General features: G+C 39.2%; 1 protein-coding gene across 4 annotated transcripts in view; it reads left to right on the top strand.

Annotated features, from left to right (window-relative positions):
• Positions 1 to 12,670, top strand: part of PTPRN2 (protein tyrosine phosphatase receptor type N2) — a 659,325-nt gene that overhangs the window by 567,883 nt on the left and 78,772 nt on the right. For all 4 annotated transcript variants that reach the window (XM_032099269.1, XM_032099287.1, XM_032099259.1 and 1 more), the window contains one exon: positions 3,564 to 3,758. In XM_032099269.1, coding sequence (XP_031955160.1) covers positions 3,564 to 3,758 — 195 coding nt within the window. The remainder of the gene's footprint in view (positions 1 to 3,563; positions 3,759 to 12,670) is intronic.

Raw genomic sequence — 12,670 nt, 5'->3', positions numbered from 1 at the left:
GTCTGAGCCATCTAGGGCTTTGTGCATTTGTGAAGAGATGACAGCTCAGTAAGTGCCCAGGGATGGTGTGAAATACCCCACACCCTGAGACCCCGCTATTCCCAATGCATTTGTTGAAAGGGTACGTTGATGACCATCTCAAGGCAAAATCACATTTAGGCATTTCCCTGTTTTGAGCTGGATGTCCCTTGTCCATATGTCCTGGAGGAGCCCATATGGCTCCCCAAAACACCCCATGCATCAAAGCTTTTATATGTGGTGGTCTTACCCATGTTATCCCTGCAGTGCCAGGCTAGAAGCTGTGGGAGCTGGAATGGGTAGGCTAACAGAGAGGTGGCTTTGGAGGAGCAGAAGCTGTAGCTGTCCTGAGATCGCTGATGTGTGTGGAGTGGGGCAGGTTCCTCACCCAGGCTGGACTGGCTGGGAAGGGGGGAAGGAGAAGCTCTCAAGGTCTGTCAGACTAATCTGGAAATAAATTCAAACCAAAAACTTCTGTTTACAGGCAGGGGAAAACCCATTGTCATGGAGATTTAAAACTCCAATCAAGAAATTCAGTGGTGTTTTTGCTTCAGCTATGATTTGACCTTCCTGTTTACATTAAACATTTTTTACAGCAGAATACAGTGACGTGGTTGCTTTGTTTGAGGTATTTGACAGCTACAGCAGTTCTGGGAATAATTGTTTTGGTTCTATATATGTCAGGAAAGAAATATGTTAATATTTGGGATCAGGTATATTTTTTTTTGACATATTTAAATTTTTAAATTTGTTGTGTTTCTCAACTTCACCTTCCATGAGGACCATGAACATGTTAATTAATTTTAAAACAACATTTCTTAGTAACATATTAAATCCTTCATGTCAAAAAAGATTTTTTTGATTAGAGACTAATCTATTCCAGAACCGGTTGTCTATAATATTGTTTCTTTTGTCATTATAATTCATGTAAAAATGGTACAATAATTTCTTAGAGATCACTTGATCTCAATTCTTTTTTGTTAGCAGAGGTCTATAATCCTTTCCACAGCAACCACTTGTAAAAGCAGAGGATTATGACTTGAGGCAGGATATGAACAGCAGGAACAGATCAACTTAAAAACAAAGATCCTGTTTGAGTACAAATGCTATTGTTAGCACAGAGTTGGGGTGAGTCAAGTGGCAGGATGTCTATTAGAATATAATAAATTCATATCACTGCCACATGGCATGCTAGCCAGAAGACACATCCTTCTAGCAGTTATGTGATAGACCTCTTATTTTCATACCTTTACTTATTACAGTTTTGCTTATTCCAATAAACCATTCCCTCTGGGAATGGCTGATATCTAAACATCTGAGCAGCTTTTTGGTTTTCTGTAGATTTATTTTTCTCTCTAAAATGTTTCTGCTCTGCTATACTTTTCCCAAAATCTGCTAAAAGCAGGGATTTGAAATTACACTACTGCAAGGTCATTCTGAGGTTAGTAATAGTCATTGTGGACTATTGCTATCTTTTCTTAAGAAGTGTGTGATCCTCCAGAGAAAACCAGAAAAAGACATATTTTCTTTGTCCCTATATTTAAAAATAAGAGATACGATGACGTTTTTTCCTTTATTAAAAAGTCCTGGGTTTAATTCTGATAGTTTGACTGACCTATCTAACACCAATATATGTGACTCAATTCAACATATTTTTGAAGTTTAATTTATTTTTCTAGTGTTTTTCATGTTAAGGTTAGTAGGAAGCTACAAAGGTACCAAGTGACAGAATACATACTACTCAAGTGTAGAAAACCCCTGTTTTTGGTAAAAATTAGAAAAATTCTTTCATGGCATAGAGAAATTAATATACAAAATGCAGTGATGGAGTCAGGTAGCAGTTTCACTTGGGACAGTCTTCTGTACAGTTGTTCCAACTACTTACAAGTAGTAATCTCTCCTTCTCAAGCTTTTATTGACTGTATTTTTGTAATAGACAGTGAAATAAATCCTGTTTATAAATGATATGAATTTCATCTCAGTATATCTTAATTTGTACTTGCATGCATGTGTATATATATATTATATATATTATATATATACACACACTGTATTAAACACCATCAAATAGTAAAACCACATAAGCATCTCTAATGGCAAGTAAGACAGAAGTTTTGGTAGAAGAGAATATTTGGAGGGGCCTTTAATCATTGTCATGTGGAGACAAGAGGAGACTCAATATAATGGTTTCAGGGAGTTTGTTTGAATGCTTGCTGTTGCATGGATTAGGATCTATCTTCAGTGTCCTAAAGTTTGTAAGGTAAAAAAAAGCCCCAAACATAGTCTTAAGTTATATTTCCAGCTCCTGTCTGAAAAGAAGATTTTATTATTTTATTGCAGTTGATAAATAATGGTTTTCAGATCACCCTAATGATGGCACTTGGGCTGCAACTAAATTATCAATGAACAAGAAAACAGAAGCCATGGCATTTCAATGGTATGAATTCTTCAGCCTGTATTATTTTGTTAGCCTGAGGCAAGAGACTATGCTCTTAGTACTCGTCTGTGCTGAATGAGTAATCTGAGACAAATGTGTACCCACGCCGCGTGTGCAGTATGGCCACATCCTATAGACTCACTGGTCTCGCTGTGTGACATAGGCAGCCAAGTATCATTCATGGACAATAGTCATATGTTAAAAAATGATAATTTCATCACAATGTCTGTGATCTCACCACCACAGCTGATTCTACCAGCATTACAACACGACAGTGTAACCGTGGGTCTGCTCATCCTGTTAGAATCAGAATTTTGTACTATCAGGAGTTGGTTTTACCAGCAGGATTTTCTGTTACCTAACCAGAATTCTGTAATTTTGCACGAATTCTATGCATGAGAGCAACTGAAAATACATATTCCCAGTGCTATCTATTTTGGTGTTTCAACATGACTTGCATTAGTGTGTGTGATAGCTTGAATTTTCTTTCTTCGCCAAAGCTGCTTAAACAATACAATGACAGATTTCTGCTTTTATTCTTCGTTAATGTCATTCTTCATCCTCTCTGCCCCACATCAGGGAGGAAGTGTTGCGAGTTTGCTATTTTAATGAAGAGAAATGAGGCATCTATCAACTAGGATTTACACTGGAGAGCACATCAATTCAGTTGCCTTGAGCTTGCTGAGTTTGCATATCCAGGGCCAAGCAGTGCTCTCAATTACTCCCGTGCAACCCCATTAACTTCGAGAGGTTGTGTGGTTCAAAAGTGGCTTTGCAGAACATGGGGCGATATTAGGGGGAGAAAAAAATATATATCTGTTAGAGGAGTCAAGCTTCAAAATATGATTTTTGGTTATCTATATGGAGATGTGCGTGCAGTCATAATTGCACTTTTGAAAGGTTAGGGTAGTCGTCGTGTAGTAATTTCATTGAGCATCTCTTTGTAGCTTTGCTTCACAGAACAGACAGCCGCCCAAAAATTACTGCAGTGAGGGGGACAACACTTCCAGGCCTGGAAACATACTGTAAATCATATGTCTTTAGTAGACTCTCTCCTGTAATTACTCTTAACCGTAGGTTGTTTCCTCCTCTCTCTCTCTCTCTCTAGGAGCTATGCCGCCAGCGCATGGCAGTGAAAACCTCTGATCGCCCGGAGCCCCTGCACTCTTCCCGAATAAACAGCGTTTCCTCCCAGTTCAGTGATGGGCCCATCCCCAGCCCCTCAGCCCGCAGCAGCACATCGTCCTGGTGTGAGGAGCCGGTCCAGTCCAACATGGACATCTCCACCGGTCACATGATCCTGGTAAGGCACTTTTGTCTTCATGGCATGAGAAATGGCGTCAGAATTTAGGCACCCATGCAGCTTTTGGAAAGAGCTTTTAAAGACAAGGATGTTTTTCACAGGTAGGAAATATTCCTGAGCTTCATTGGTAATCTTAACTGTGTGTAATTAAAACTAAAGGGATTTTTATCTCCATTTCTTTTTCATTGTATCTTTTTTTTCTTCTCTGGGGAACATTCTTTTATCTTGGACATACGCGTGCCAGCTTTGAAAAAGATAAGCCCTGTGGTGTCCTCTTGTCCTATCAATTTATGTTTACCTCAGCTTGGACAACTGAAGAAAGCTGTCAAATTTCTGATCAGCTCACTGCTTTTTCTCTTGTGTCTCCAGTGTGTGGAGGCATGTGAGCAGAGAAGGCAACAGAAGACTAGTGGTATGAAGCAATTTGTTTCTGTCAGCCTTAGGAAAGGAATCTGACTTTTGAGCCTTGCCTGGATTATTTTTTTTTGGTCCTTGGATGAATTTCTTCCAAGCTGGATTTCTCCTGTTTGAAATAATCCAAATATATTCTGCTGATGGAGTCTATGTGGGAAAACTTGGGTTTCTTCCAAGCACAGTTTGAAACCAGTATCAGTGTAGAAGATGGACACATGACGAGGTTTTGGGTGTTAAGAGTCAGAGTCCAGTGGCTGGGACTGCTGGAGCTTGTTTCTGTCCTGCTGGGAGAGCTGTAGAGTAATCCTTCATTTCTTGTGCCTTATTTTCATCCTTCTTTAAATATTTACTGTCTTTCTAGAGTACATTGACATTAGCTGAGTAGAAGTTAGGTGATGGTGAAGAATTTCACCTAAAATTGTGTTATTTTGCTTTATATATTTGACTTCTGCTTTTACCTAAAGTAAGCACCTTTTCCAGTTGATTGTTTGCCATGCTTTTGGGAACTTGTCTCCATCATGTCATAGTTTTGGGCCATAATTGTTTGACTTCTTTCTTCTTCTGGACTTATATTTGAAAGTACTGTCTTCTGAGGTATTTTTCAAGTTCTTACAAGCCAACCTCACATCATGGAGAAAGGAATGAAGGCAGGCAAAACCCAAAGACCTAATTTGACCTCAGCCAGATTACTGACCTTCTTCAGCCTTGATCGAGTCAGCTATAAAACTGAGCAAAAGCAGGGCAGGATTTTAAACCAGATGCTTCCTCAGAGTGTATCATCTTGAGTAAATACATCTCTGCCATCCCCCTCCCAAAAGTAATTAATTGATTATTGTGTTAATATCTAGTAGACAAGTACAGTTTGGAAGGGTTGCTCCCACGACAAAATCATTTGTTACAGTTTTGACTGCTCCACTTTTGCCTGACCATAATTAAAATTCACTTGATTTCCTTTCATAGTTAAGCAAAATACTTGAGGCGGGGAGGAAGGGGGGAGACCTCCAAACATCTCCAGTTGCCCAACCTCAAAATAAGTACAAATTCTTAGACAAGGTTCAAAAAGTTCTGAGGCAATATGTTCATATGGAAATAAGAGCAAAATTTCCCATGTCGATGGAAATATGCATTTAACATTTGCAAACAGTTTCAACTACTTCAAATTGAGCAAAATTGTTTTCAGTGACATTATTGGGAAACATAAAAAAATAATCTCAAAATCATGCTTAAAGGAGAGAAATTTGCATATGGGAACCACTTATTCTGGCTCTGCAAATTTCTGCAAAATTACCGGAAAGAATTGTCTTCATATGGCAATAAATAAACTTTAAAAAATAGTCAGGTTGGTCAAGATCACTATTTCGGTGTTCAGTGTTCATAATTCAGTCAGTCCTGTTTAACTCTGGATGAACTCATACATGTGTTAACTATCTAACAGCAGATGTTGTATCTTGGATAGTAAGGGTTCAAAGAAGGGTGAAGAAATGCTGTAGTGTTTTGAGAGTGCAAACCACACAGAGAGAGTAAAAAAAGTTAATTTGTTGAGTCTAACCTGAACAAACAAAAATCAGTGATTCAGGGGAGTCTGCCTATGTGCTGCAGCATGCAGGATGGGGAAAAATTGTTCTTAATGGACTCAGATGATACAATTAGGAAGAAAATATGTGTTAGTATCGAAAGGATGCATTTAGCTTTGCTATCAGGGCAAGCCTAATAGGAGGGTCAGGCAGGCAGTGGGATGTTTACTTAAGGAAGTAGTTAAACCATAAATACAAGATTTGCCGAAGGCGAAGCTGGGTTAGGTTTACATGGAAGGATCAGCATCTCTCAGCTACAGCACAGAAGCAGATGATTGGACTTGATCACAAATGCTCATGTTTTGTGTCACTGTGGGTCACAATAAAACTGGAGAGCTGACCCAGTTCATGTTCTGCTCAAAAATAAATGCACATATCTGTAATACCTTATTTACCTGAATTTCTCTCCTTCTGGGGATGATGTGGCTTGTTGGACCTTAGCAACAGAAGCAGCTCGCCAGAGGTGAACTCTTCCTCCCTTTGCCTTGCAGATACAAGTGGAGGGGAGTGAGGGGCCACTTCACAACTTTTATACCATTCAACACAAAACATTTCTCAGTTCTTCTCATTTCCCGCTGCCACCATCCTTTTGCCTTTTAAATTTTGTACATACTTGCTTTGAAAAATATCTCAGTGCCTAAAAAAGCAATGAGAAATATTAGCAAGGGGCCTAGTAAGAATGCAAATACTCTCTGCTTCGCAGGGTAAGTGCACTTACAGGTTTGTAAATGTGTTTTTGAATTCTACCATTTGCAGCGAAGGGGTAGTTAGCTGAGCTAAGGCTCCTCAGTCCTTATTGCTCATAGATGCCCGGATCTCCCTAGAGAAAATAAAACAATGGATTACTGTGCAAAGTGGCTGCAGGAAATAATTAATTTTGATTCATAAACAGAAAAAACTTTAATGAAAATAGCTTAGAAGTATGTGACTGCTGAATGACTCTGTGTAATCGTATTCAGAGGTACCATTGGCCAGAAATATTTCTGTAAAGCTGTTTCATTTGCTGGAAAATGCTATCAGTCATACCTGCAGTCATATCTAAGTCACCTCACCTTAGGGTTTGTTGGATCTTGGGTTGGCCGCAGGTACTGTTCTCTTGGAGGGCTTGCCACTTTTTGTTAGCCCATTGTTTATAGTGCTCGAGGTATGGAGAAACCAGGACTCTTTCAAGCCCTGTGGCTGTGGGGCAGTCTACTCACTTAGACTGAAACCAGCCTTCAAAAGGAAAAATCCTGCATTTCTGCCACTTCCCTGTGCAGCAAAGGCGATGCCTCTGCACTGCTGACAGCACTGTGAGGTGGTTTGAGCTGTTGGCAGGAGGAAGCAGGGAGGGCTCAGGAGGCCCAGAAGGACAGCGATAACAACATTCAGAGATTTTTTTTTTCCTTTTCACTGTCGTTTTCATCACATTTCCAACAGGAGAGTGGCGCATATGGCGCATTTTGCTTCTGTCTTTCTAAAAAATCCAAGCACTTTGGAAAGTGTAATCAGAGGAGCATGTTTAATGCCGTCATGGTTGTGGCACTGACTGGCTGGCTTTAGCATGAGCAACAACTCAGGATGTGTGCCCTCATTTCAGTCACCACTGGTTTTGCAAGAAAACATTTTTCAGAAGGTCACAACAAGGATAGGAACTTAGAACTAAATTTCTACCCACTTTATTCTCACGTGTACATCTATATTTCAGCTTACAAGAGTTCTAATAAAGGGCAACAATTCCGTTTGCAGTCCAGCAAGAAAACCAGGAGTTTAAAAGTGATCAGGAGAGATTTAGGCTCCCTAACTTGGGTTCAATATTTTAGGCACTTAATGAAGTGTTGGCGTTGACTTTAGTCCATAAATTCCCCTTCTAGTTGATGAAGTGAGTGGGTGGCTATGAAGGTCTCCAGAGAATCAGGCAGAGAGTGGATTTCTCTTGAGACACCTCCTTTGTGCCTGTACAATCCAGTTGATATTTGCAGCTTACATGAAGAAGTCTCTTTCGTTTGTACTGTAGCACAAGTTCAGCACCAAGGTGGATTGGATTCTACATCTGCTTCGTGTATTACCATGCTTTTTTGGTTAAAATAATTATAATTTTTTAATGAGGTTTTAAATCAAGAACAGTACTGCAAGAAGGGAATGTATGCTCCTGATGATAACAGTATGAGGTTGTTATCTGAATACCATATAAGAGAGGAAATTTGCAGTAGCAGAAGTGATTTTCTGTGTTTTGCAGGTTTTTTCCTTGTAAAGACAGACGTGCAAAATTTGGAGCATTATACATAAATTAGAATTTTGGAAAGTGAATTTACAAAAGATCTTTTTCAGTATTTTTTCTCCCTGAGGGTATGAAACTGCTTTATGTATTGGAAATAATAATAATCTGTGATTGTTTGTGATGATGTACTTTTCAGAAGGAGAAGAAAGTTTCACACCTGGGCTGAATGAGGTGGTGGGAACAAATGAACTAGAGCCTGAAATCTAGGGCCTTTTATCTAGGAGATATAAGTCTGCTTGTCTCTGGCAATATGCCTGTAAAACCAGAAGGACGTTCACCACAGAGGAGTAAAGGATGGCCTCCTGTGAGAACTTGCTGTCAAAGTTCTGGGACAGGTTGTGTCCCAGAAGGTGACACAACCTCAGCTGGGCACATGGGGTGGGTGCCTGGTGCTGCCAAACCCAGCAAACCCCAGGTGCTGAATTTTGCATCAACTTTAGTTTTGATACTGAATCACTGGCAGGATTGCTGTAGGACTGGGAAGGGTAACAGGGAATAGTTTCCAAGATTGAACCTGTGGGGTTTTGATAACATTGATATCCTGTACTGAATAGTAACTTTTTGATGGTTTCTAAGCAATTTCCACTCACTCTCATTTTTTAAAATGAACTCTTTTTAAAATGAGTTCTATAGGATAGCAGCTATAGATTTTCCTTTAATTGAATATGGAAGAGTGTAGAACTGAGTGACTGAAGACACATTTCAACAGGAGAAGGTATTTGCTAGATCCTGTACTACATCTTGCTGAAATTCCTTGATTTTATTCTTAAAGCTGCAATAAAATTGGGAGCAAAAGGCATCTAAACACACTTGTCTAAATAAAGAGAGAAGCTCCAGCATGTAAGGATGAATAGCACTGTGCTAGAAGCAGGTGTACTTTCCACCTTGACCTTAATCCGTGTACATGCTAAACATTTCCTGAGCGAAGCAGCACGCAGGGCATGAGTGCAGTGCACTGCCTGGGGACCCAGATGCTGCAGAGGTGATTAATGCTGGCAGGGACAAAGGTGAGGAGTGCAGGTATGGAAAACAAGGTCTTTGTCACAATTATTTTTTTGATTATTAAATGGCTCCTAATATTTTTTTTCTTTTCCCACCGTCTTCTACCAGCATTAATACCTCTTCATGCATCTCAAGAATATAAATACCCTGTTTAAAAAAAGCTTGTGACTGAGAAAATGAAGAAAAAAATCCTCACATGGGAAGGGAAACAAGTCAGTGGCGAAGTTTAGCTAAAAGGGTAAGCTCCTTACACATGTGCTAAGTGGATCTAAACCCCAAGTTATCTTTCAGCTGTGCCAGGATAAATAGTTGTAGAAGTCTCACCAAATTAAGTCCCAAGAAGGCTTTGGCCCTAAAGGCCATTTCATCATGAACAGTTGGACAGGAGGAGTCACAAGGGAAAGGGCTGTCGTGTATTGTGTTACTCAGTGACAGGATAGCCAATACCCCAAAAAGACATAAACACTGTGGATGGGAAAATCTTTACCCATCTCTCCCTGAGTTGTCATGCTTTTAGGGACAAGCAGAGCTGGCTGCCTCCTGAAAGATCTTCTGCTGATGAAATAGTGTTTATCCTTTCATTTTACATCTTTTTTTTCCTCCCTAAATGTTTAAGTTATTTTGAAACATTTGCCTGTGTTTGTTTAAAGCTGAGACTTGACATACAGAAGCAAAGAAAAGCTGCAAAGAAAAGTGAAAAAAATCTTGTGGCATATGGAAACAGCTCTACTAATAGAGTCACAAATCTAATAAATGGATGTATGTACTACATAGATTTCATCAATAAAACTCAGAAAAAATATTCATGAACATGTTACCCTTTAATTCTTCCATTTTTATTTGTTTCATAATAAGTTGCCCTCCATTTTCTGTATTAATTTTGTTGAATGGGCCTTAGGAAATAATGACAATTGCAGAGTCAGTATTAAATTGAGAAAAACATTCCTCTTGAACATGGTATGAAATTGATTTCACAATCTTTTTTTCCCTAAATTCTTCCTTTTCAGTTATTTTCCCCTAATGTATGTATGATTAGAAATAACTCACCAAATTTCTGTGACTACATCTTGCTCTGTCATTTGACTGTGTTCATTCCAGCTTTGTTTAAGCTGCTTTGGTTGAACACTTTTAGCCAACTTATATAATTCCCTAAGGCTTTTTGTAGAAAGATGAAGAAAACATTTCTCTTAGCGTTCTAGAGTACTAATTTAAAAAGCATTACATTGGGAGAAATATGTGACACAAAACTAGGTTATGCAACTGTGTGCACCAAGTAAAAAGAAAGGATCATTTTCTTGGCTGAAACAAATCTTGGTGGCTATCTGGACTTTTTTCAGTTTCACCCAGCTTTCCTGCATTTCTAGAGGACATCCAGGTAATGTCAAGGCAAGACAAGTATCAGCTGTAGCAAGTAGCAAGAGATGGTAATTTAATGAAAAAGATCTGAGTTTTGATACTTCAGGTTGAAGGCAAGGAATGGTACTGGATACTCCGCTGCTTCTGAGAGTCTCATGAACTTCACGAGAGTCTCGTGAAGATGGACATTCATCCAGGAGATCTTGTCTTTTGGCTCCAAATGCATCCTCAGTGATGAAGTGCTCTTGCTGTACTTGTTCCACTGTGCATGCTCACATCATGCATTAAATCCTTGATAACTCTTTGTGGGAGATACAGCAGTTAATCATATTTTGGATCTAACAGATGGAAATGCCTGTTTACAAGGAGAACGATACGAGAAAGTGTGGTTCAGGAAGACTTCTCAGGCAGGAGACCCAAGATGATTATATATGTTACAGAGTATTTCTGAGCTGGTGGCAGAGTTCAGATATGAGAAGGTGGTGAGTTTTGACTCACTGTGGGGTAAAGAAATGACTCACATGGGTTGCTAGACATGGTGCACTGCTAAGATCCAGTGACGTGTGGTAAATGGGACTACAGCTCCAGAGATTTTCAAAACATGTAAGAGTTCAGGGTGAAACCAGGACTTGCTTCATGATACTTCTAAAGAAGAGACATAATATTAGTACTGTGTTTTTGCACTGCTGTGCCAGTTGCAGTTTAGGATGCCCAGGAGATCTCCATCAGTATTTTGGAGAGCTCTTTCTCTTTGTGTGGGCCATGCCAGCAGAAGTTACTGGACATGGTCTGGTTATTTGTAATGAAGACAGTTCAATCCCACTGCTGATTCAAAAAAGTCTGGTAATGCTCATCTTCAGGGCAAGATTTAAAAAAACTTATACTTTGCTTTTTGCAACTCCTTCTGAGATTAGACCATAATTTGGCAGTGTCTTCTGAGTAAGGTAACAGAATTTGGGTGGTATTTGGAAAATTTGATGTGTAGGACACAGACAAAATGCTCCTGTGGTGATAAAATTTTGCATGTGCACCCACGACGCAGCTGTGGAAACATTTTTAAATGAGGAGATAAACATTAAAATAATCTGTGAAGTTAGCTTGTGGATGACATAGTATTTGCTGTTCAATGAAAGAGGACTGTTTTACTTTTTTGGTCAAAACCAGGTAAAGTATTCTACCCTGAAATATTACATCCCTACCCCAGTATGTCTTTATAAAAGACATAACTTTACTATGAGTTTGTCTCCTTTATGTAACTGTCCTTTTGTTTCAGACCAGAGTAATATCTTACTTTTTTCTAGTTGGCAGCTCTCCCTCAATGCTGTCATGTCTCTCTTATCCTCTTTTCCTAAACTCATGAGCTAATGCTGCTTTAGGTTGCCAAGCTGGCCAAGAAAACCCTATTCATAGCAAGGGAGAATTATGAGTTCCCTCTTGTTGCTGGCTGTGTGTTGGACCTTTGCATTGAACTGAGAACAGAAGGGAGGGGTGATAAACTGCTCACAAGCATCACCTCCTCCAAGCATGACCTGCCATTGCTCTAGGAATTATTCGCTGGTCTTTTTCTTTCTGGAATGACTAAGAGGGCTGGTGTCCAGGTCCTAAAATGTTTTTGTCCTCTGTCTGGTCAGTAGTAAATCCATTAAGGTTTGTTGAAGATGGTTGGTTTCTGAATTTGACCCATCTGTAAAATATATTTCTCCGACTATGTATCACAACTGTGTTATTTTTAAGATGATTTATGTGAAGGTTCACCACCTTCTGAATGGGCTGTTTGTACCAACTAGAATATTCCCATGAACATCCAAAAACCCTACTGCACATAGCAACTAAGTTCTAGTAGCTGTCAGAGTGCAGTGAATTGAAGCACGTTTCTGTACATCTTTTATTAAATATGTGCACATGCAGCACATTTCTTTAAAGAAAATAAAAGGTGACAATGTCTCCTCTTTGGTTGCATTGTATTTGTACTTCAGCACTGAAGAGAGTCTAGTAATTATAAAGCCGTTTAAGCAGTTTTATTTTAAAATTAAAAAGGTACTAAACTCGAGAAAACAAGTGCAGTCAGTTGTGTACTACTGACTACTTCTTTCATTCTTTCTGTATTTAATTTAAGTGGACTTTAGCTGGTTGCAAATAAAAACACTAAAGGCACAACGCACACCATGATTTGTGTTCTTGCTGTCATGCAAATTCACAGAAAGAAGGAAACATATTAAAGAAATTTGATAAGACCAGGTGGTCTGAGTGAATAATTTCCCTTTCATTAACATATTCCCCTTATTAACTCTGTAATTAATTGTACA

This window comes from Corvus moneduloides, chromosome 1 (genome assembly GCF_009650955.1).
Source record: "Corvus moneduloides isolate bCorMon1 chromosome 1, bCorMon1.pri, whole genome shotgun sequence".
Classification (NCBI taxonomy): Eukaryota; Metazoa; Chordata; class Aves; order Passeriformes; family Corvidae; genus Corvus; species Corvus moneduloides.
The sequence above is the reverse complement of the archived record's forward strand: the minus strand, read 5'-3'. Positions and strand labels throughout refer to the sequence as shown.